This window comes from Boleophthalmus pectinirostris, unplaced genomic scaffold (assembly GCF_026225935.1).
Source record: "Boleophthalmus pectinirostris isolate CB_2022bp ecotype Guang Dong unplaced genomic scaffold, ASM2622593v1 HiC_scaffold_4, whole genome shotgun sequence".
In the NCBI taxonomy this organism is placed as follows: domain Eukaryota; kingdom Metazoa; phylum Chordata; class Actinopteri; order Gobiiformes; family Gobiidae; genus Boleophthalmus; species Boleophthalmus pectinirostris.
In genome coordinates this window covers 23559914-23586739 of record NW_026571353.1, presented here as the reverse complement: position 1 = coordinate 23586739, position 26826 = coordinate 23559914, and the positions used below count along the sequence as shown (strand labels likewise).

Here is a 26826-nt window from a genome sequence, read left to right as displayed (position 1 = left end):
AACTGAACAGCCCAAAGCTAAACCATGAGAAATGTGAGGAGGTGTACAGAATATGTAGTACCCAGTTATGTAATTACAGTGCATCAGTGTGTATACTATATACTTCAGATGACACCACTGATTTGGTCAACAGACTTAATGAACACTTTAAATCCTGAGGTTAGGACAGTGTGGATAAGCTCAAATAAATAAGAACAAAATGAATAAATCACTTTTGCTGTCTGCATACTCTCCACAGATGGCAAGATCAGCAGATTATAAGAATATTAATAATAAAAATTGATATACAGATCCTTTAAAGTCCAAATCCATACTGAGTGAACCAGAAGAGCTGTCCAGTCATGTCAAATAACCCGAGGAGGGAAAACAGTACCATCCCTAAGTCAGTATAATTGTAAAACAGCTCCAGTTCTTGGATGGATGAGTATGATAGATTTGTCTCGGATTAGTCAGAAAAATAAAACATCCGTGAGATTTTGGAGATTGCATTACTGGGTTGAGCAGTGCTCTGAAATGACCATCTATCTTTGTTTCTCCCCAAACACACAATATCTGCCCCCCCACTCTGTCTGCAGCTCCCTGGCTCGCCACTCACTCTCTGGCAGTGGCTGAATGGGCTCTCAGCTGGAGCCATTATTCACTTCAATACGTTTCAGTGCTGTGTTCGATGGCCAAGGACAACCCAAACGCTGTCTTTATTCCCCGAGGTGCAGATAGATCGGAACAAAGAGCTGGCTCTGAAATGATACGCCAGATGTTTCTCATAATTGTCTAGCTTATAGTTTATCAGGGCTTCCTTGTGTGTGTTGGTAAATCTTCTTGAAACTACAGTATATTTTCCAAACACAGGTGTCAGATTTTAAATTAGACAATCTCACATTCCCTTTAATCCGAGACAATTCAATCAGATGCGGTGGATGCGATGAACATTACTCAGCACTTTCTCCTTGTCTTTTCAAGCTGTTTGACTTTGCTTGAATGTGACAAGATTGATACCAGTGACAACAGTATCTAGTGGAGTAGTATACTGGATAGTGAAAGTTAAAGGTGCACTATGTAACTTTTGTCATGGAGGGTCTGCTACCTGCTGGTGTCCATGGATGTCATTGCTTTGCCTGGAATATCCCACAGTACTGTATGGTATTTAAAGGGCCTATATTATGCTGTTTTTTGTCTCCTCATCCAAAACATACTTGAAGTTGCATTTTGTTTCATTCACACATTTAACACACACACCCTGCATATTTAGTTCTTCTCTCAAACAGCTCAACGCTCTCTTCCATCTTCTGAGGTAATGTGGTAATACATGAAGTGCTCCACAGTGTTTTTAAAACGGCATGCACCTTCACTAGAATCATTTGGGTAATTTCAACGTTGGAATAAACAAAAAAGTAAAAGGCCGCTGTTAACTTGAAAACTACAGGTTTCCGAGGTCAGGTGGAACAGAGCATTCTGAGCTTCGGAGTTGCAGACAGTCTAACAATGCAGTGCTACTCAAACATCTGTAAAAGAAATTAAACACAACTCCAGGTATGTTTTTGATGAGGTAATATTATATAACAGTATAACATTATAACATGATTTAATCTCACAAGAGGCAATTTTCCATACTATAGGACCTTTACCTTATCTACCTCGATGGAGAGAAGTAGGTTAATGCCACCAGGCCAAGTTATAGGTCAGATCTGTGTTCATTTGGTCTTCCGATATTTTATGTTATTAGGTTCTTTTTTCAGACCAAGAGTTTGTTTTTCATACCTGACACTTTCAACTGCTCAATAGTGTCTTCGTCAGAGTGGTCACGTGATGTTTCTGTGACTTGTCTGGTCATCTGATTTATACAGGTTTTGGCGCTGTCTTCCTACCGGTGGAGGCAAGATGACAGAGCCATCTGCAGTCCAACTTCCTCAGGACAGTATCCCAAGTGTGTGAGAGTAAAAAAGCCCCCTCGTCCCCAGCTGGATGAATCAGCTGACCGGACATGTCATGTCACGTGACCACTCTGAGGAAGACCGCTTGCGAGGAGTTGAAACTGTCATGTATGAAAACAAACACTTGGTCTGAAAAAATAATCTACCTCTCCATCGAGGTAGATAAGATAAAGGTCCAATATTACGGAAACTCTTGTGAGTTTTAAGCCATGTTATAATGTTACACTGTTATATAATGTTACCTCATCAAAAAACATGGTTTCCAAGTTATTAATAAGCAATAAAAACACCCGTAATGGAATAAATGCATGTTAGAAATGCATAAAACTTCCCAGGCAAGAGCAACAACATCCCCATGGCAGACCCCAGCACTAGAAAACATAGTGTGCCTTTAAGCAACTTTGAAAAGTCCAAACTGTCATGGCTTGATAACAGAGATGGAGGAAATACATTATTCTAATATTCATAATAGCTCCAGGAACCACTAAGGCTCAGTAGATTCACAGTATAAAATTTCAGCTCCTAGATAGAGCCCCGTCTCCTCCATCCTCGCGCCTTCCAGACTTTGCAGCCAAACACAAATTTCACGACTGTAATTTTCTTTGATCCTCAGTTCTCAAGTCCTGGTCATATAAATTATTAATGTTTTACTCATAGTTCTCTGCTAGGGCTGAAACTAACAGTTATTTTAGTAGTCAAGTAGTCAGCGATTATTTTGCTGTGAATTAAATGATTATTCTATTGTGAGATTTTTAAACGAATATCAAACCAAAATAGGATGAAAAATAGTGGCAGAAGGCTTCTACGTGTAGAGTAACTTTTTGCACATGTTTTGGAGCAGAGGTGTCCAAACTTCTTTTCTTTCATCAACAACGAATATCAAGCTGTGGGCAGATCGAGGGCCATAGACTGAGAACAACTCAAATAGATGCATTAAGGACAAACTGAGTCGCACACCTGTATTCATGCTTAGATTCATGCCAGGACTATAAGTTTTTCATATTGAATTTATTAGATTTTCAAAAATAACTAGCAGTAAAAATGCAATTTATGATCATTTGGGTCCACTTCACTTTGAAGCCTGAGCACCAGGGAAAAAAGGGTCAGAGTTTGCATGTGTCAGAATCTGTATGGTCCAGACAACCATTACAATTCTCAAAACACAATTAGTTTTAATCACATTACAGCACAATTCTCCACTCTGAGCATGTGTTGAAGCATGTGACCTCAGCTTTCTTTGTAACGGACTACAGTGAACTAGAAATGATTATGAGTCACACGTTCCTGTCAGCCATATGCAGCAGAACATTAAACTTAAACCATGGTAACACAGGGGGAGGCCACTGCTGTATTGAAACGGGGACCAGTTATGACATGATTTGGTCCTGTTCTAGTCCTACTTGAATCTTTCGCTAGTCCAAGTTTAATTCTGAGTTTAGTTATTTCGATATGGGAGTTGAGGAAGAGTGAACCTGGCCATTACTGTATAAATCATGCTGAAACTAGTCAGTAGTTGTCAATGCAAAGGCAATTACTCCCTGGGGCATCATTAATCAAACCAACTTAATTTTTTAAACTAATTTAACAAGAAGATTGAAATTATGTCATTCTGTGGAAAAGTTACAATCAAAGTAAGAAAAGCAGATGGCAGGACCTTCATTTGAGGCAAGCTCCTTCACAGTACGGGATTCTAGGAATAAGTGATATTTTTCATGGATTTTAGTCAAACACCAGAAATTTAGAAAATGCCTTTATTTTTTGTAGAAATCTTACACAGCGGGACTTTAATGAATCTGTCTGTGTATGTGTTTGTGGGGTTGAATTGTCTTTGTTGTGTGGCCTGATGAAGTTGTAGGTACAAACTGGACTACATGGTGTCTGTTGGGTGAGTATTAGTAATTTAGCATGTTGGAAGCAGAAGTGAAGAGCAGATGAAGGGAGTGTGATCTGCCAGAGCGCTGCAGGGCCGTGCATGCAGAATGAGGGTATCTGTGAGTTTTAATGAGAGAAATATTGGACTCTCGTATCACTGCATCCATTTGGCTTCAAAACTATGACTCCTCAACTATTTATATGGGTTCCCGCTAAGATAATGTGCTCCCAAACATAGCATTTACAGAAGGAAGAAGATACAGAGGTAAGTATTTTGTTATTGTTAATATTTTATGTGCTTTTTACAGAAAGAAAAGGAGAAGGAGCCAACAAAGTATCAAATTAGGTAACCGGATGGTGATAAAAAAATATAAATTATGTTTTTATGATGTAAAGTGATTCAAACTGTCACTCAGTCTAACACACCTATTACCTTTTCTACACAAGTATACTTAGTAACAATCACATACAGCTTTCAGATGTACAGGCAGGGGCACAAATTGACGTCACTGTGTTCATAACTGACATGAAGAATTGAAATTCAATCAGAACCCTTACGGCTTTAATTAGTGTAGAGACGTCATAAAAACAAACAAACAAACAAACAAAAGAAACCCCATAAATATTAGGTCAGATGAGGTTATGCACTTGAGTGAAATAATCAAAAGCTGCATAGATAAAATGACACTTGTTTGGATGAGAGAAATTAAAGGAGCATTATGTAACTTGTGCAGTGGGGGCTTTGCCACTATGAAGATGCAATTACTTTACCTAAAATGTTTTTCAATGTGCCATTAAACATATGTGACTTGCATTTCTTCAGCTTCAGATTCTTCAGCTCTGACGTGTAACTTGGCCTGGTGGAGTCAGCTTCTAGTCTATACAGGCCGACACTGTGGGACAGTGGTTTGTGTCAATGTCAATGTTGATTTATTTTCTTTTTTATGTCTCATTTACAACAACAGTAGTTGCCCAGTGTACTTCACATGCACAACAAATGGTAAAAAAAAAAGAAAAGAAAAAAAAAATCACCAAAGCAAAGAAATGGGTCTTAAGAGCATATTTAAAAGATTCTAGAGAGGGAGCTGCTGTGATGTGCAGAAACAAATTGTTCCACAGTAGAACCTATTGAGCACATTTAATAAAAGCTTTTCTGATCTTGCTGATCTGACAGAGACACAGTACCTCACACAAAGAAGACTGGGTCGCATTCTGGACTGACACAAGGGTTTTCTGTGTGGAGTTTGCATGTTTTCTCTGTGCTTGCGTAGGTTTCCTCCAGGTGCTCCTGTTTCCTCTATCATTAAAACTTATACAAAAATGTTCCTCTTTGGGGCCAGGACTCCCCTGAAAAAGAGATTATTCATCTCTGTGGTAAAATAAACAAAATATGGAGAAGTTTGAATGCAATTGAACATCTCCCTTGAGACAAGCAGGTGATGAACAGTCCATCAGAAAAGTTACACAATGCTCTTTGAAAATGTAATGTAATACTTTATTTTGCAGAACAGACAGTGCATACATTTAATTATAAATTGTATTAAAAAGCAAACAACAACACACTACTGACTATTGTTATGAATAAAGATTAACCCCATCACCCAACCAAATGTTTGACACAAACTGTTCAGAACTCCTTGAGACTTAACTCACTTCTCTGAGTCCATAGTCCATGTCAACACGCTGGGCTCGTTTCAGTCTGTACAACCTGAGGCCACGGGGAGTAATCATTACACATTTGAGCTGACAAAGGACTCGTGTGTCGCTCTGACTGGGCCCATGGCAGCGCTTGGATTTTTAAAGTGCTTTGACCTTCACACTCCTCCTGTGTCCACTTATTTATCTGAAGTGTTTTGTGGACATAAAAGGTGTGTCGCGTCACGCAAGGATGTGGTCAGTGGGTCCCTTGGGTGCTTGAGTGAGGCTCCAGCAGTTTGTAACACGGCTACACCCAGAGAAGACTGCACTGGTCTGCTGAGCTTTAGAGACCAGTCCGCAAAGTCCACGGTTTGATTAGTCTCCACTGTGAAATGGGGTAAATCTGGAAAATGATAAAAGGTTTTGGAGTTTGAGATGGATTATAGCCTGTAGGGATGCATCCAGCTGATTCTTATCTCATCTGGTCTTTTGGCAGGGAAAATGTGCACTGCCTTTTGTCCCATTCACACATCTTTTTATGTGGAACTGCTGGCCTTGTAAGAAGTTACATAACAAAAAGTAATCACCTCAGTGATCAAATTAAATGCATTTTCTACATACAACAGTGTTCTGTTTCTTTTTCTGTGTTGTAAGAATTCCCAGCTCAGACAATTAGTTTCTTCCACTCTTGTGCATTTTGCGCTTATTAATGCCTTGTACTGCCCTGTCTGAAAACAAAATCAAACAAACTTTAGTCCATAGACCACAATGGATGCAGATGAAAATGTTCCTTGTAGTTGTCTTCCCTGGAGCTGTGGGCTGATATCCCTCTGTATTAAAACTACAGAGATTCTGGACTTGCAAGGCTAGTGAAGAGGAGGAACAGGCTGAGAGGGCTCGTGGTTCTGCTACTAAAGTATTACATATTATTGTACCACTGCCCCTATTGACACGGAAGCTTTTAATAAGAGCAAATGAAAACTGTAATCAAGAATTCGGCAGAACGACTGAGGACAAAGTGAACAATGAATAAACAACTGCAAATTAAGGCACTTACACCTCATCACAAAGCCATGACCCCATAAATGCCCCTGAAACATGATGTGTGCTTTTGAAATGATATAAATAGAATAGTCTTTGTAAATAAATTGAGTGGGAGTGTTATATCTTACATTCATGGAGGTAAAATAAATGAATCTACCTCAATATCTGTCTCAGCAATTTAAAGGTTCTGCATCATGCAAAATTGGCTCCTGTGAGCTTTAAGCCATGTTACAATGGTATTACCTCATCAAAAACATACCTAGAGTGGTGTTTTGTTTCATTCACACGTCTGAGTAATCCTTTATTCTTAGTCTGTCTACATTTCCAAAGCTCAAAATCCTCTGTTACACCTTCATGAAGCATTCGTTTTCAAGTTAACAACTACCTTTTAACTTTAGTTTAGTAGAGATGGGCAATTCCAGGGCTGAATTCATCTAAATGATTCTAATGAAGGGATATGGAGTTTAAAAACACAATGGAGCACTTCCTGTATTACCACATGCCATCACAAGGCGAAACAGAGTGCCTTCTTTTGAACTCAGCCTAAATATGCAGGTTTGGTGGGTTGAACATGTGTGAATGAAACAAAAACACAACTCCAGGTATGTTTGTGATGAACAGACAACAATATTAAGACACAGATCAGGAAATAGTGTAATATGGACCCTTTAACTCTTTAATTCAATCATTCCACACAGCCTGCTGAATTTCCTTTTTTTTTTTTTTTTTTTCTGGGAGTTGATAGCCTTTCATAGAACAAAATAAGCCTTATTGAGCTGGTACTGGCGTGCTTCATGGACTACCCACTGAAATGAGCAAGACAAACTGAACAGCCTATTCTTTACTAGTTTAAATAGAACACAGATCTTGGAAACAATTATCAACAGAAAGCAAACCATAGGAGTGAGTGCCATTTCTCTGCCCACTCCAGCCAACCATGACTTCTCTCTGGATTTCAAGTGACAGAGCCTCAGCAAGCTTAGACTGCAGACGAAGAGAGGACAGATACAAAACAGTTATCGGCTTCCTTCTCTCTCTGTAACTCTCACACCCACACTCTATAAGACACTTCCCATTGTTTCATATTTAATATCCCCTGTACTTAATAACAGCACTGGCTGGCTGTGAAATTAGCTTTTGTTGAAACTGTAAAATCGGTGCATCAGAGCCAAACTTGGAGGAAGTGTGGTCTTCCGTGGAGCCACTTGTGAGTGGAGTGGGTGGCAGTGGTCAGGCTTATGTCCATTATAGGTTCTATCAAAGGGTTTTAAGGATTTTAGAGGATTTCTACTTAAAAATGTTGTTGTTTCAAGTATCAACCATCATCTTCTAAGGTACAGATGTTCTCTTCTGGTAAAAGGTTTGAAACACTTGCAGTGAAACTTGCATGGTCTTCTCAAAAGGCCTGTAGAAAAGTGCCCCATTGTGAGAAGTGTAATCAGTAGCTCTTATCTTAGGGCATAAAAGGTAATAATGGACTCACACTTGATGTTTAACAGCCACATCAAATCAATAACATCTGCAGCCTTTTACCATCTGAAAAACATAGCAAAAATCAAAGGTACACTGTCTAAAGCAGACTTGAACAATCTTATCCATGCATTTATCTCCAGTAGGTTAGCCTACTGTAACAGTCTGCTCACTGACCTCTCCAAACGACCTGTGAGACAGCAGCAGTACATCCAGAACTCTGCAGCTCGGGTCCTGACTTGAGCCAGGAAGTATCAACACATAAGTCCTGTGCTCAGGTCTCCACACTGGCTCCTGTGGCTCACAGAATAGACTTAAAAGTGGCTCTGCTTGTGTACATGTCTCTCTATGGCCTAGCACCAAATTACATCTGACATGTTACTGTCATTTGAACCATCTCGCTCTTTGAGGACCTCAGGGACCAGCCTCCTGCAGGTGCCCAAAGTCAGGACTAACCACGAGGAGTCAGTGTTTCAGTTTTATGCAACTAAAACCTGAACAGTCTTCTTGAAGATGGTAGACAGGCCTCTACTTTGACAAAACGGTTCTGTGCATATGACTGAAAGGTTTTCATTCTGCTCTCTCTCTCTCTCTCTCTCTCTCTCTCTCTCTCTCTCTCTCTCTCTCTCTCTCTCTTTCTCTCTCTCTCTCTCTCTCTCTCTTTAATTTTATGATGATTATTTCTGTTTTGATTTGTGATTTTAATGTATTTCTTATCACTTTGAATTACTTTGTGTACTAATGCTATACAAATAAACTTGCCTTGCATTATTGGAAGGTTGTTGGAAGGGTATTGATAAGACACTTCATCCATCTTGTGGTGTGAGGGATCGAACCATCAAACAGTTCACATGGAGAGTTACTGTTCCAAACTGATTGAGGATAAATGCACTAACAACATTCAAAAGAACACTAACCACCCTCAAATAAATTATCACCAGAAAATACCATGGCCATAGTTAGTGGCCAAGTGCTTTTTTTTTCTTCTTCTTCTTTTTTTATTAATTTCATTGCCTTAATCTTGTTATAATTCTTTTCACTAAATTTTACGTTTCAACTGGATGGATAGTGAATTTAATCCGCGCGCCTGTAATGATATGTACGAGAAAGCGTGACAGTGAGACGGTGGCCTGACTCCATACGTGTAGCGCCGTTCACAAAACGCCCCTCTCTCCGCTGAGGGTGGGAGACAGACTCGCGCAGAGCACTTGTGAGGACAGACCTGTTTCACGCTTTCAACAGGAGCCACGGCTCTTCCCGCGCGCACTCACGTCTTTGAGGATTACACGAAGCCGTTGACTGGAGAGGAGCGGGTGCGCCATCTAAGCGCACATCCAACAAGTGGATACGGGGAATGCCCTCATAGAGAGCAGAAGGCACCGAGGGGAAATAAAACTGAGGATCCGTGAAATATTCTGTGCCATTTGCAGTGTCTTTGATGTTTGGCTCCTCTGTCTTCGTGCGCGCGTCTGGTTAGTTTGCAATGACTTCTCTCTTTGTATAAAACCACGATGAGGTAGAACACCAGACTTTTACTGCCCGTATTTTCCTCAACTCTCAGCTGATCAAACGGGGCATTTCGGGGGCTGCGGAACCACCCCGTCCCCCGTACCTTTCCTACTCTCCCTTTATGAACCGCTCTCCCGGAGCCCCAGTGCCGTGAGCGTGGAGGGAAGTCCTCTCTCCTGACACTTCTGTATGACGAGGTCGCCGGTGGCGCTCAAAGGTCGCAGCCAAAATGCCGATGCATCCAGTGACATCCACGCTGATGTACCGGGGGATGTGCACCATCCCCGACATCCTCTCGTACAGCGCACCGGTCAATCTCCCCGAGGACGAGGTGGAAGGTGAGCGCGTAATTACCTGTTTGCATAGAAGCGGAGTAAAGCTGCATGACATTTATAGAACATATCACGATGCAGTTATGATAATGCAGAGCTGCTCAGAACCTTGGACAGCTCACACTGAGAATCACAGATGAAGTCCTCAAATACGAGTTTCAGATCGAGTTTGAAGACCATTAAGACCATGATAGCAGTGTGCTTCTATACTTAATTATGCCAAGAGCTAAATGTTGATATGTCTTTAATTGAATCCACAAGTTTGGCAATGTTTTTTATTGTTGAACCCCAACTATGGTGTAGCGCAGGATTAACTGTTGATATATTGTGTAGACCTTTATTCAGTTTATCAATAAATAGAATATTAGCTGGTTTCCATGCATTTCAGTGGTCTAAATATTGACCACAGTGAATATGGATTTACAACACAGCCAGATATGCATCTAAACTGTCACCGATCCATTTACAACTACCAGTTTAAAAAGCCACATTGCTAACTGCCTTAAACTCCTTCATATAATTATACTATTAGTGTATTCATGCTTGACTGTTTATTATAGACACATTTCTATGCAAAATGACTGAACAGCCTTCATTTTGTGCATTGCCGTGGTCACAACTCATTAACAACGAATACTATAACACAAATAGCAAATTTGTACATTTCCCAAAGCATTGCAACTCCCTCTGCAATAACATGCCTGGCACATGACTAGTCTGAGCCCTCAGTACCATGGGGATATGTGGTGCCCGCAGCTCTTTCCACATGTGTACATTACCATACAGTCAGATCCCAAGACTATACACTTGATTCCCTAGTGTCTTTTTGGCTGTCAGTTGTTACGAATTTGGCCTGCTACTGTTGTCTATCACCCAGCTCCTCTGCTTCATGTAATTCTCATCCGCATTCACCTAATTCTGTACATGTTGTGAGACAAACAGGGCATATGCAGAGGATGCTGGAGTGGGAGATGGGTGGAGATGTGGTGTGGTTGTGTCTATAAAAAGCCTGTGTGAATATTAGGCAATGTTAGGAATGATCTGTCTTTGTGATTTTATTTTTATTCTATTCAAATGTTATGTTGATTAAAATAAGTTGTTAATTGAGATTTAATTGGGGCTGAACACAAGCATACATTTATCTGCAAAGTGCTTCACAAATTATGGAAAAATTCAGTTGACAGGAGTATGAAAAACTGTAACAGCTTTGAAATTGCATATTAGTAGATTTAAATTATAAGTGAAGTAAAAAAAAAAAAAATACCCAGATTGTTTTATTTATTCATTTTTTTAATCCAGCACCAGAGACATAGCACACTAGGGTGGAACTAGCACAGCTCTGCACTAGCACAGCATTGTGTAACCAACCACGCAACCCCCTATCCCTCTTTTGGTTGCTTTTTAAATATTTTACTGATAATAGTAAGAAAAAATAAAGTCTGGAGCATATTCTCATGAAGTCTGTAATGACTTTGTTGTGGCTGCATTTGTTGCATTTCACAGAAAGTGTCACATGCAGAGGCTGTTCAGCCTGTTCAGCACCATGGACAGCACCCAATGAAACTCACAGCTCAATATAGCAAGCACAAACTTTAGACCTGTCATTCAACATTTCAGAAATGTGTTTATTTATATACTTGCTTACAGATTAATACTTTAGGTAGCCTATATAGATAAATAGAGTAGTTTAGATAACATGATAAGTGCCCCTTCGAACATACACATTTTACAACGATTGTTATCATTAAACCTAATGACTTTTCCTTCAGACTCTGCTGAAGGAAAATTTTCTTGCAGACAATTTCCACTTTTCAACTAAAATCCGTTGTTCATCTAATATTATTAACTATCAAACACTTGTCATCAATATAAGTCATATTTGACTGTTTCCAGTGAAAATTGTTCATGGATGTTGATTCTGTTAATGTAGAACAGTCAGAACTGTGTACAAAATAACATTATTTTATAACTTTCCTGTGGAGGGTCAGCCAGTCTACCATGTGCCTGTCTCCATTGATCTGGAAGGTTCCACAAAATGGCATTAAACATATCCATCCCCATTACACAAGACAAGCAAGTGACTCCACCTAGTTTGTAATTGAAAAAAAAAAAAAAAAAAAAAAAAAAAAAATGCAAGTTAGGTAAGTCTGGTTCCCTAGTGTGAAACACAGTACAGAGTAATTGCATCTCCATGGAGACAAGCAGGTAGTAGATCCTTTTTTGTGGCAGTGTACCTTTAGGAGTCATAGTGACATTGACCATTCTCCACCTTAGTAGTGGCTATTACTATACTGCTGGGGGTGTTGCCTTCCTCAACTCAACCTCTCACAGACACAATGATAAAGAGACACCTCTCACTCGTTGTAGTTTGCTTAATTGCTTAAACTCATGCTATATTTTTAAAACTCTACCAAATGGTTCAGCTATATATTGTATATATCTTCTTCATCTAAGTCATGCTCAGTCTTGTAGCTCCACTTGTTGGGCTTCTAGTCTATAGTGGCTTTAAGGAGAAAAAGACAAGAGCCAAGGTAGAGCATTTAACTGGAGTGACAGAATCACTCCGAGCTGTTGTGAAGCATTACTTATTCCACGTGTCTTACAGTGACATGAGACACAAGTTGTTTTGAGCTTTATATATTTTTATGATCATGATTGTATGTAAAACACAGTGGTACATGTGGCAGGATTCATGACATGATTTTGTGTGTAGTATATTTGTGATCTGTTTATATTTTGTCAAAGATAGAGCATTGCAGCCAGGGTTGTCACAGAGCTTTTTCATCTCCAGATATGTTTTGTTTTACAATGATTCACGACTTCTTTATGATCATTACTTTTCTATGAGATCTGTATGTGGCCGCACTGTATAGAAGGAAGAAAATGATAAATGTTGCATTTCAAATGATTTCTCTATAGGAGTAAAGTGGTCATGAATATCATTTCAATAAAGCTGAATGACTCAGTGTTAGCATAGCTTTTATGGTAGCAGTAATTATAGCTATACAAGATGTTACCAACTGGAACATAGTCACTTTTGGATTGCACTTTTCTGGTTCTTGCCGAAATACAGACAGTAGGGGGTATGTAATGAACAATCAGAAATAGAGTTCTTTTTAGATAGATGGTTTGTGAGCCTTGTCTCCATGGAGATGTTATTACCTTGCCTGGAATGTTTCACAGGATGGCATTAACTTGTGATTTATCTCCTTGGAGGCAACAAGACAAGCTACCAAGCCAAGTTATAAGCCAGATCTGTGGAGAGTGGCAACCCTGTTCACTATGAAAGTGTATGTTTTCAGTGGATTTAAGCAACACCTGTAATTGAAAAAATGTAAAATAGATCTGTTTAATGCCATACAAGTAAATCAATAACATCTCCATGGAGACAAGCAAAAAAGTTACACCAGAAAACTTACAAAATCTAAAATACTTGTGATAAAAGTATTTATAAGAAAAATCTTAACAGAGATTTATATATTCAGTTTTCTTGTATTGTTAAAGGTGCGTTGTGTAACTTTTCTGGTGGAGGGTACGTCAAATGCTTTTCTTCATGGAGATGTTGTTGCTTTGTCTGGAATGTTTCACAGTATTGCATTAAAGCTTTCTCTCTTCAAGGAGACCAGGCCAAGTTATGAGTCAGATCTATGGAGAGGCCACCCCGTTCACAGTCAGAATGCCTGTTTTTCTTGGTACTTTGGAGCAGTAAAACCACCTGTCACTGAATAAATGTTAGGTAGATCTGTTTAATGTCATACTGTGGGACATTCAAAGCAGAGCAATGACATATTCATAGAAACATGAAGGTGACAGATAGCCTAAGGAAACCTTAACCAGTGCACTTTTAAGTAAATTACCATTGAATGTATTGCAATTTTGACCAGCGAGTAGCAGTTGTTTTAATACTTTGTGTCATTTGATAGCTGTCATTAAAAAAAACCCCAAAAACTCTGATGGTATTTTTTTCAAATCTGACACTCAACAGTTTTACTTTTTGTTGTTACTTTTCCGAGCACCGATTTTATGCACCCGCCCGCCCCTGTTCTGTCACATGCGCATCCAAACTCTAATTGATAATTGATAGTCTTCCCACACTTGTCCATCAGATTTTGACATCAGCGACATTTTAAAGTGGACTTAGTGATGAGAGGCGCACTGCACTGGCTGTCAGTCTGCATGTCTCGCCTCTAATCTCGCGAGGGAAAGACCAAAATTGGCTCCACATCTCCGGCATTCAATACATCAGCCTGGCCACAGGGGAGACAGGCCTTTGTCACCACATGAAATTGCACATTAGTGAATATATGTGTGTAAGTGCATGTAGAGGGACAGCAGGCTTATGACCTACTGACACGCAAGGCCCAGGATTTGATTTTCAATTACTGGCTTAAGTGTCTAGGGAATGCACACTGTTAGCAGCATACTTTGTCTGTCTGAGCAATAATAGGTTGCATTCACGTTCTAGTCTAGTCATAGTCTCAGTTGGTGGGCAAGGGCCTATATGACAGATTTGTTTTTTGAAAGAAATGCAAAGTTGATGTAGTACTTATGTGTACGATGTAGTACTTTTCTGTATGATGTAGTACTTATCATGACAAGCCCACGTTGGACCTAATCATTATTTAGGGATATGATCCACAAACTTGCCATATGAATCTCTTGTCGACTGATAACAATTATACCATTGGGGTTGGATAACTTTACGAAGATATTGTGAAAAAATGATTCCACTTTTGTTTATTTATACTGATAAAAAGATGTAACACTTTGTACCTTTTTTTGTTTCATGAGGATAGGGTCAGTAATTACACAGATATTAAAGGGAGGGTATTTTACTTCTTTAGGCTATAAACTGCTAGCCAGGCTGACACCACCTAGTGCCTCTGCTCAATGTAATTTCTCTTCAGTGACAAGGTCAGGAATGAGAATACACTAGATGGTTTGCAAGAACCCTGGAAGTTGTAGACCACGCACCAGCCAATAAGTGAAGAACTGTGAAGCCATGACGTCAAACTCAAGCACCTGTCTGGGTCGCTTTTGTGGTACAGTACAACAGTAAACAAAGTGATCGAGATGGATGTAGATGAAGCCATACATTCTGTGTTGGCAACGATTTCCGAGATCGAGGATTTAAAGCTGGAACAAAGGGAATGTTTTGTGAATTTTATAGAGGGGAAAGACGTTATTTCCCGTCTTCCTACAGGATTTGGTGCAATACATATGTCACAACCACATGGCAGTGACTGGTTAAATAAAAAAAAGTACCCACCTACCGTCAAGCAAATGAATCTTAATGCTCAGACAGTTTCCATGAAGTGAAACCGTCTGATGAATCAGGCTGATGAATATATATGTGATGAATATATATATATATATATATATATATATATATATATATATATATATATATATATATATATATATATATATATATATATATATATATATATATATAATATATATATATATATATATATATATATATATATATCAGGCATCAGTGGTGCCTGTGGTGATCGGAGCACTCGGGGCTGTAACCCCCAAACTGGAAGAGTGGCTCCCAGGCCTCTGGTAGAGGACCCGAGCTGAATGAGGGTGAGAGAGACCTACCACCGTGGAAGGTGAGAAACACATTTAATTTATATATATATATGTAAAACAACAAATGCGCTCTGAATGCCCTTTATTCTCCAAACTAAGTCACTCCCCCTTCAGAGTGCTATCACATTACTATTGGGACGCACCCTGATAATGAAACTACTGAATATTGCATCAGGCTTGACATATTGCTGTGTAAAGTTTTGGATCATGTTTTTTGTATCTTGTCATGTGGGAGCATGAATGACATGGGCTTGTAGGTTGAGCACTGGCTTCAAATAGGGCCTGGGAGAGATTGCAAAATTATTGAGACATGCATGGATTGCATATAAAACCTCTTTAGGCATGTTTTTGATGAGCGAACGTTATAACATGGTAGAAAAAATAAATACATCCATTTTGCATAATACCCCCTCTTTGACTGTAAACCACGTCAACAAGTCTGCAATCTAATCCACCATATCATTCTGACCTGCCCTCCTTCTCAGTTTTTTAACAATAGGGATTGTGGGGTGCTGTGATGTCTGGTGAACTTAAGAACAGAATGGTGTTTTCTGATGGGCCAAAAGCACGCTTCTGTGTTGAAGGATGGCATAGCTGCATAGGTTTTAGTATATTGTGAACAATACATGTTACTTCATATTCTCCATTACCCCTCCCACACATGAGGGTCAGAGAAGCACTTGGTCGTATTACAGCAGCTTTATGTAGTTCTGACCTCCTCCACTTTCAAAACACACAAGTGCATTAGGACGTGCGCATGTTTTTAATGGTTCTTTTTTCAGCCTGATTTGCGTGGGGAGCTTGGTCATTTTGGTCAGTGGGAGTTAAACCCTCTGGTGCATAATTTCTGTTTACAGAGAATGATTTGGTTGGAGTGTTCAGATATGAAGTTGTCTAGGATCTAGAATATACACTTCTTCAATACTTCACAAAGATGCGAATCTGGTCACTGTTGAATTTTTCTATTTTCAGATAGCCGTGATTGACAGATCTGTCCATATTGGAAAAAATAAAGGAGAAAAAAAACATATCACAGGGAGCTGAAAAAACATTGCTGATTTCTGCAGAATCAGTGAGTGAAACACTAAACTCAGAGGTGAGAGAAATTTGAGAGAAATTTTATTTGTAGATGGTATGTGACCAATAAACTCCTTTGTTTCACATGCGTCAATGAAACAAACAAATCTGAGTGGATGTTTTATTTTGGCTTGAGGTACGACAGAGATGAGTACCAGACTGATATAAATCTGTATACAAAACACAGAGAGATCACAGATTTGTCATGTAAGATATGAGGTAGAAGTGAGTGTTGTTTTGTTGTATGAGTGCTTGTAGGTTGTGTTGCCATGACATCACAGTAGTCTGTAGTTTAAAATGGAGCAGGACTCAGAAAACAGGTCAGAAATCTATGGCAGAATTTTCTTTTTAACTGTTGGATTGCAGATATTTTGACCATTGATATGGTTAATATATTTTTCCTCAATAGCTTTAGAAAGTGGTGCCATTTTTCAACGCAAAATATGCCATAAATTGTTAGATTAATATGACAGGTTCAAGGAGCTTGTACCAAACAAACAATAACATAAACCAGTTGTGGATCATGAGTTATATTCCTTCCTACAATAGTGAATCTGCCATGGAGTTATGTGCCCCTTGCTCTCCTTCTGAAACGATGATACCATTGTAGCCTTCCATACACTGTCAGATTTGGTGGGTCCACTGTTGGAGACAGAGACAGGGGTTGAAGTCTACAACAATAAGATGACCCTACATTATTCAACTGATTTCGTGGTTTTATTTATTTAAAACAAAAATTAAAAGAATAATGAATAAGAATGATTCAACTTTCTTGGTAATTTTTGCCAAAATAGTGTCAATTGGATCCAGTGTTTATTTGTCAGACCATGTTTAACCCTTAGGGAGCCTTGTATCTGTGAACAAATTCTTAGCCCACTGCAGCCCACCTTGAAAATATAATTTACATAATATTTTCAAAAAAAACAGTGTGGTGCTGTTATACTCACAATATGCTAAGGTTTTTAATCCCAGCCACTGACTGTTTTGCCTAGAAAGTTCCACTGTCTGGTTTTATTTATCCATTAATTATCCATCTCCATGGCGGCAAGCAATTGACATCACTAGTGACAGGTCTGGTCTGTGGAAAGGCCACCCTGAATGCATGTTTAAGTAACACTTGTAACTGATTAAACACAAGATTTTGCAAGTTTAATGCATTTTAACATTCTAAGGGAAACCAGTAATACCACCAAAAAAGTGACATACAGTAGTGCACCTTTAATTCTGTACACACTGTTATAAGTGTCAATACAGCAGCATGTTTTATTAAAGAGGCAGTTGCATTGGAGCAGTCCCATGGCTGAGGTAATGGCATTCTTACAAGTCCCACAGGGGCAATGCACACTCACAGCACAGAATATGTTTTATTGGCACAGATTATATTTTCATAACTTACTCAAGCACATGTGGACTTTTTGTGCACTGTGTGATGGAGGAGTGTGTATATTTTTGTATTTTACAGATTGGATTAACTGTTAGAGTCTGATTATCTGATTGTCCAGGTTTGGGACTGATACAAAAAGAACACATGGACTGGAATATGATGAGTTAGAAATAATCTGAATTTTACTAATCACACTCCTCACAAATGGGCTCTGCTTTTTCAAATGAAAGCAGTAAAGTACCACACACACTTACAATGAAACATAAGTTTAATGAGTGCATTTTGTTCTGTGAAATGTCTATGTTGCTGTGTTTAGGGCATAAAAACAAAATGAGATTGTAGTTGATGCTGTTTTGTTATTTGAAAAAGTACATTATGTACATTTCCTTGTGGGCCATTTTTATGCAAATGTGGAAACCATTATACGTGTAGCTATTATGCTCCTGTTGTATTTGAAACAAACACTATGCACCAGGTCCTAATTCAAATACTATATTTTACACTGACTAGATTATGGCACAACCATTTCTGTTCCTCATAGACTTTTCCAAGTTTTGCTGCTCTACCTCATACAAACTGCAGTCTATTTATCCCAAATTAAAAATTAAAATGAGTTGTGTTTCTCGAGAGAGTTGGCCCAAAAACCTTATTTCTCTTCTTATACCAGTGAAAATAGAATTTATTCATAACTCATCAATAAGTTCTGACACAACAACCAAATGTAGTTGCAAAGTGTGCAGCACACAGTGTTTCGCTGTTGGGGAAAATAGAAATTCGAAATATAATTTCATAACAACATAACAACTACACTTTTATATCTTTAATAAAGCATGAGCTAAGACATATTTCATAATGCACATTTAGTTCAAATTTAGTAATTCTTTCATAATTATTTTAACCTGATACAGATACAGATGTTCTTTCTTCATGCTTCGTTAAAGCCAGTTATAATTTAGTTGAAATAAAGTAGTACATGCTATGCACATTCAGTTCAACAAAAAACACCAAAAAACATAATTAATTAATCCTCTGACAAATTAATCTAGGATTACAGATGAAAATGTTTCTAATAGTTTTCACAGATATGCCACATCTCACCCAAGACAATTCAGTTACAGTTACATTATGACAATTTAAATATGTGATCCCATTTTCAGCACTTAGTAACCCTCTTTATGTTTTAATCGTGTTGTGATCCTAAAACTTCGTCATTATTTGATCACTTTCATGTTTATTCATATAAACTGATGTAATGCACTCTTAATACCCTATATTTCAAAAAATATCTATATGACTCTTACATTTGACTATATCTCATATCTTTATATTGTATACATTTGTTTAGTTTGACATAACATTTATAGAAATTGAAATCAGAAGTAGATGACAGTGTGAATACTTAAGTATTTTATGGTACCAGCACCACTACTAGTTAATAAAGTGTTTACATTGTGTTAACCCTGGGGTATTATACTAGTATATCATATCTTAATGACAGTGTTTTACTGCCATAGTACATTGGTGACATGTGTTCTCCATAATCACCATCAGGCAGAAGTGGGAAAAACATATTGCCGATTCAAAACTCTGACAGAGTCCCAGTGGGGAGCCCTCTGCAGAGACATATGAGACTGCAGCCAGAACCTGTCTGTGCTGATCAAAATCACCACTCTACAAAGCACATTCCTCCACTGTGAAGAGGGCTCCCCCTCACATCAAACGCACACTAGTCTGGAAATCCCTCACATCAAACCTGAGAATGGTTTGGAAGTCCCTTTAGGAGATACACCAGCCTGAATCATTACAAACAAGAAGTGATCAAAACCAAAGAGGACAAGTTACCAAAGCGTTTACTACAACACAAGCACTGAATAAAACCTCACTCGAGTTCACTTCAGGGAGCCAGAAGCTCTAATCATGCTTGCCAATTTAATAACCAAGAGAATTTTAATCACATCATTTTATTTGGGTGGAGAAACCTGGCATCATGAAATACAAGTGTTCAAGAACTGACAAGACATTTTGTCATGAGCTATACATTGAGTTCTCTTTTGATTCAAAACCAAATGGGAAGCACGTGGGAACATGCATGTAGAGAAATTATTTCAAGTTGATGTTGATTTGAAAAAGGGTTCAAAAGAATACTTTCCATTCATTTCTGCACAAACAACATTAAAATCAGGACAAACTGGAACTGGAACTAAATCTGGACTAGACCAGGACCAGTAGTCTACATCAGGACTGAAAAACAGTGCACCAACATTTACTTGTGCCCATTCCAGTGACTACATACTGTAATTCCATGTAGCTATGTCTTGGCACACTCTCCAATCAGAGACATTCATCTATCTGTAGTTATCTTAAATGTCAGTGATATTCTTAGAATGCTCATAACATTTTTCATGTATTAATTTCAGGTGTTTTTATTTCTCACAAATACCTTACAATGAAAACATGCTTTCCTAGAGGTTGCCTCTGTACAGACCAACATTGTGGTGCCATCTGCTTCATTTCCATCACTAAAAAAAAAGTTCTATAGTGCAGTTTTCAGGCTCTATAATGCACACTTTGAATTGACATGCAATATTTAAGAGACAAGAAAAAATAAGATAAGAGAAGTTTAAAATAATTTCATTTAGTCTAAGAAAAAAAAAAAAAAAAAAATCAAATATTAAAAGTCCTGCCATTTATCTGCTTATTTTCCTTTGTAATTCTGTCATTTGTGTTGACATTGTTTTGTAGTTTTTGTAAATGTGTACATGAGTGACAGCTGCTTGTGTGTTGCTAATGGCGTAAAGTGCCGCAGAGGCCATCTTGATCTGTGCTCCTGACTCCTACTGTAGCTGCAGTGCAAAAACATTGACTCACTGCAGCGCCCTGAGGTACTCGCTTGACTTCTATTGCTTTAAACACTTACATGAATACAAATGAAGATATTTAAAGACACCAGCATCTGCAGTGAAAGAAATATGCTCATATCAGTGGAGCAGATTGAGTGGGAAGTGGAGGAGGTGTTCCAAAGAGGTCACCTTAGAACACTGGGAAACATCTGCAGCTTAGAAGACTCATGATTATCAGACATATGCTCCACTAGCATGTTGTGAGGTGTCTATTGCATCTGACATATCTACTATCGAGTCTGTTTCTGTTTTCTTCTACAGTATAATCACTCATAGGTCCACTGCAAACAGACGTGAGCTGCATGTTTACCCAGTCATCACACACAATATATCCTGTCAAACTTGTCCAACTGTTGTCTAGTTTGCCTTGCTTTTAAAGGTTCGGTATTAGGCAAAATTTACTCTTGTGAGCTTGAAGCCATGTTATAATGTTGTTACCTCATCAAATACATACCTGGAGTTGTGTTTTGTTTCATTCACACATGTTTGAGTAATCTTTTATTTTTAGTCTGTCCACATCTCCAAAGTTTACCATTTTTTCAGTAAAAATGGGCAATTCCAGGGCTGAAATGATCCAAATGATTATAGATTTTAAAACACAGTGATGCACTTCCTGTAATACCACATGACATCACAAGGTGGAACAGAGTGTTTTTTTATTTGAGGGAAGAATTCAACCTAAATATGTAGGGATTGTGTGCTAAACATGTGCAAATGAAACAAAACACAACAGCGGGTATGTTTGTGATGAGGAAATGACATTACAGCATACATTTGAAAATAGCGTAATATTGGCCCAGAGGTACTTAGAAGACAAAATGCTTACATACTGTTTACATGCTGTCAGTATATACCAGTAAGGTATCATCATGAAGAGAGAAAGATCACATAATTCAGGGGACAGTTCACACCCACACGGTAGTTCAGTGGATTTAACTAATAAGAGTTTCAGTGTGGTTGGCTCCTCCCTTCAGACAGATGTAACCCTGTTTGAACTGAAGAAGCTACTTGAATGAGTGGCAAAACATATTTACAAAAACAAAACAAACAAAAATGTGTGTGCAGTTGAAAAAATTACATTAGGCATTTACCAGGCTATGTTTAGTCACACTGTTGCATTGCATGAAAAAAAAAAAAAAAAAAAGAAAAGTTAGTTGTTGTTTTTTTTCCCTGCAGATATTACGCAGGTTCTCTCAGAAACAGATTCAATTATAAAAACCTATGCTTTTCCTCCTTTGTTTGGTGCTTGTTTCTCAACTATTAACAATCAGATTTCTTTTACCTTGTTCTTAAATTGGCTGCTAGAAGAGCTAACCGTCATCATAAATAAACACACAAAAGAAACACTTGACATTTTAAATGTTAATGTAAAACTGCCAGTTACATTACATGGTACATTACAACAGTAAAAATCCATGCAGTTTTAAAAGTTAAACATTTATCCTTATTGAAAAATCTGAAAGAGTACTTCAGCCATGGCGACAGCAGTCCAACTTCAAATATTTTGACTGAACGACAGCTCATGACAAATGCTGCACACTGTCTTTTGTACATTTTCAACAAAAGAGACAAGCAGCATCCGCAACATTGTCTGTGATAATTATCAAGTAACACAAGGCATGTTTTTGACACGTTCTTCATGCATAATTACAACACTGTATTTACTTATATTCTTTTACATGTGTGCACTTTCAGATTAAGCAAAAAGATACAGTCGAATACTTAACCTTATGTATTTGCATAAGATGTGGTTGTGAGATTATAAACGAGAGACAGCGGGGCTATCCCTCCTCATATCTAATCAGGTGTGGGATGATAAATCAAACCGGAGCACTTCCTGTCACACTGAGCCTGGAGGGTTCCTGATGACACAGTGCACTGCTCTCACCTGCTGCACATCACAGGCTCTGCTTTACAAATGAATTTAGAGTTAGACTTAAACAAACTTTACTGATCCACAAGGGACATTATTTGGACATAGGGGCTCACACATCACAATATATTATAATAACAAATAGTAAATATAGCCACAAGGGACAATGATCGGCCCTCATGTGCGCCTACGCCGTACCCTGCAAATGCCACGGCCCCTCAAACACTGCGCCTCGCAAACGCCATAGCCTGCAAAATGTCCTGCTCTGCACTAACTCTAATAACCCTAAACTTAAACCTAACCCTAGTTGTAATAATGTAAGATGGCGGACTTCCAGTTTGTAAATGGGCGTGGTCACAATATACATTAATGTTCCTATTGACATGATGCATCTGGCTTCCAAAATTTGGTTTGGCTACGCCAAAGTTTGTGTAAGGACGTCCCATTGGCAAGGACAGAATTTTGTCTTGTCACCACAGCAACATAATGCAAATGAGGTGTGAGCATTGTGGAGTTTTTTTTATCGAGACCATGTCACAAATGTGGGTACCAAAGGTTGTATATCTATGACAAACTAAATATTTTCGTTCCATACAAATTGTCTAGGGGGCACTATTGTACCCATTTTTGTACTGTATACATCAATCAGTTCAGGATCGGGGTGTGCACCCATGATTAAAATTTGAGTGGAGCCGTCCAGGTGAAGTCAACCTCAAACTGAGTGACACATTATCACAGAACGGTCAGTACATGGTCAATTTTATGTGTTATTAGCAAGTTTTGGAATTGCAATTTGGGCATGAAAGAAAATGTTTGTGAACTTTTTGTTGTCTTTCAAATATGATCTGCAAAAGAGTATTGCAAGAATCATGGGAGGTTTACTCATCTAAGTCTGCACCAAGGACCAAGATAAAAAAATTAAAAAAAAAAAGTGTTCTTATTATTTTAGTTTAATAATTTAGTTTGGCGGCAGTAGCTCAGTTGGTAGAGCATTTGCCCACTGATCTGAAGGTTGGCGGTTCAAATCCAGCTCTCGACATAAACATCACAGGTTGAGCGGTCAGATCCACTGACCCACAGGTTGGCTGGTGTGATTCCAGCTCCCATAGAAGAATGCTACCATTGTGTCCTTGGGCAAGACACTTAACCCACCTTGCCCACAGTGTCTGCGTACACTGGTGTATGAATGTGTGTGTGAATGGGTGAGTGGTTCCTTGTTGTAAAGTGCCTTGAAGGTGGAAAAGCGCTATAGAAAAATGTGACCGTTTAGTTTTGTCTTCTTATTCTTTTTTTTTTCCAAACCATCACTCTAATGTCTTAACTGGGCTTTCCCTCGAGCAGTCTCACAAAAAGAAGGAAAATTTGGTGAGAGTTTTGCATTTTAGAACGAAAGTAGAGCCAGAGGAAGTGTCTGGGGTGAGAGAGGTCTGGGAGTCCCTGCTTAGACTTGTAAGTGGAAGAAAATGGATGGATGGCTAGAGAATAGACCCTAAGAATTCTGATGGACTATCTGACTTTGTTGTTAAAATTCATTTCATACTTTTTTATTCCCGAACACCTTCTATATACACTTTATCAAAAGTTTGGGTTGATTGCTTCTTGCTGCTTATTTCATTGTACAACAAGAACACTCCCTTGCTTCCTTCCCTTTGCTCCCTGCATTAAGTCACTCCCCCTTCAGAGTGCTATCACAACAAATTAGTGTGCATCCCGTTAATAAAACTACTGCCCTGTTTCATCAGTTTTATCAAGTTGTACAATTTTGTACCCCACTCCTCTGTATTTCTGGAGAATTGTTGTGTGGGAGCGTGGATGACGTAGGCTTGTGGGATGAACATTTGACAGAATCGTACAGCTAACCGTAAGGAAGGTTCAAAAAGGGCCAGAGAATGATTGATAAATTACAGAAACATGCATGGATGACATCTAAAATCCCTTCAGGCGTGTTTTTGATGAGGGAATAACATTATAACATGGTAAAAAGCTCGAAAGAAATCCATTTTGCATAATACAATAAGAACCATACCAGACCAGATGTAACACAACGCTACACAAGTCTCTGTAGCTGGATCTCAACCATGTGCAATCAAAACATATTAGTATTTACATGCAAAAGACAGCTATTAAGCTAAGAATTTTTGTAGATCTGATTGGCAAATGATCCAAACCCAAAACTTATATCTTGACTTCTATGGTGCTACATGGCTTTGTTAAAGTCTGTGACCAAAAGTAATGCGAAGTCTAAAGCATTATAGTAATATAAAATATGGCAATGCAGGCCTCTCCTTTTCTTCTGACTATGCCATCTCATCTTTTCAAATTGCCTTGTGATGAACAACACATGGAGCAGATTAGGACTAGATACCATGTGATCCAGTTCTGTGATTAGGCTGTCTGGTAGGCCCACGTTAAGTCATTTATTTCCATTTTGATGGACTGCTTGGTGTGGAGGAGTGTATCTATCCGACTTTATTACCTGTGAAATGAACTGTGATGGGTTCTGGAAGGTGAAGTGCTTTAGCCCCATGGTAATATTTCCCCGCTTTGATGAACAATAGCACCAGGCCCATGCCTCAGTGATAGGAGCCTGCAGTGTGTTTGTGCTGTAGTGGTAATATGGCGGAACAGATGAGGGTGCTGCATAGAGCGGCTGCATGGTGGAAGCTCTGACCTTAGATTGAGGTGCTGGGCATTATTGACATGGCTTTGCTTGGTCGCTGCTGTCTGCTGGTTGGAAAACTTCAGCTTTTAAAACAACAGTGTTAGAGTGCTCTGATCAATGAATCTCGACAGTGCAAAAATTATTTACCTTGATTTGATTTGTGTTTAAGAATATTTATGTATTTTATTGGTCAAAAAGTTTGGACTTGTTTAAAGCCAAGAAATAAAAATTACATTGAAATAAAAGCATTATGTATATTTTATTGTACTGAAAAACACAGAAGAAACATGTGTTCTTCATGTGAATGGCTCCACAACCCTGTCTCTTATTTGGCCTGGCTTCCTCCTGTTGTTCCTTTGGCTATCATATTTCACAGTGTGGCAGGCTGTAGTCAGAAATTAATGTTACTTCACAAGCAGATAATTACTTTTGAATTCATTCATTATAACTCATGAATGTGTTCTGTTTTGGTCTCATATTACTGCGAGAAGCAAGACAATGCCAGCTATTTTATCTTGTCTTAATACTATGACCTGACAGTCTTCATAAGGTTGGCATGACACAGTGTTCCAAAAAATGTTCGAATGACTGAATTTGATTTTCATACTGTTGCTATTTCCCCTTCATTTCAAACTACAGCTCTGAAAAGAGTGAACGTGAGAGGAGAAAATGTCAGAAACTATAATTGATACTTTCTGGACCTTTCAATCACATGATGTCAAGTGTATGGCGTTGGAGATTTTTATAGAGCCTGAAGTACCTCGACCTTGTAGGGTTAATTTGTCCTGGAATGCTCTTTGTGTCTCGGCCAAGCGCACTCATTTGTAATTGTTTTAAATCAAGCATTGTTAACAGGATTTTTGCTAATTCTGAAAATCTTTCCCATGATGCGCTTGGGAGAGATCTCAAAACCTGCACTTTTTCCTTTATTTGGGTGTATTTGTATCTACTGCTGTGCTGAAAATGCAAGTCTCAAAGTGTGTAGTTCAATAAATTGCATCAATTTGGGGGGGTTTATTTTATATTCACTACTAGCTAAAAACATAGAATTTATTTTGAAAGATAGGCCCAGAGGAGGAAGGCAATTTCCAAAGCTTTAAGATGAAACACTACAGGGAAAACTCTTTTTTCTTCTTCTTCTTTTCGTATGCTCTCTAATAATATATGTGTTCACCTGGAGAAACAACATTGTCCAATCTGTATCTATTTTATTCTATCAACCTATATATATATAGAGAGAACTTTTTTAGACATTGTAACTTGAGCGTTTTCTCAAAATGCACTTTTCTCTCATAAGAACCATACATTGTACATATAAATGGACATTGCTAACCTGGTAGCAGCTGTATTACAAATAGGAAGTTAACATGGGTGCTCTGCTGCTGTCAGGCTCTTCATTTTGGTCTTAGAATGTTCATTTTAACCTGCTCTACATGATCCTGGTGTTTTTATTTTAATTTGTGCTCGTAAATCAATTCCTATAGGCTCTATTCATGCACCAGGAAGACATTTAAAAACATGCAATGACAACTT

General features: G+C 38.5%; 1 protein-coding gene across 1 annotated transcript in view; it reads left to right on the top strand.

Annotated features, from left to right (window-relative positions):
- Positions 1–9693: 9693 nt before the first annotated feature.
- The window catches only part of LOC110155049 (calcium-binding protein 7), a 35950-nt gene continuing 18817 nt past the window's right edge, over positions 9694–26826 (top strand). The window contains exon 1 of the mRNA XM_020919104.1: positions 9694–9802. Within this exon, the coding sequence (XP_020774763.1) occupies positions 9694–9802 (109 nt within the window). The remainder of the gene's footprint in view (positions 9803–26826) is intronic.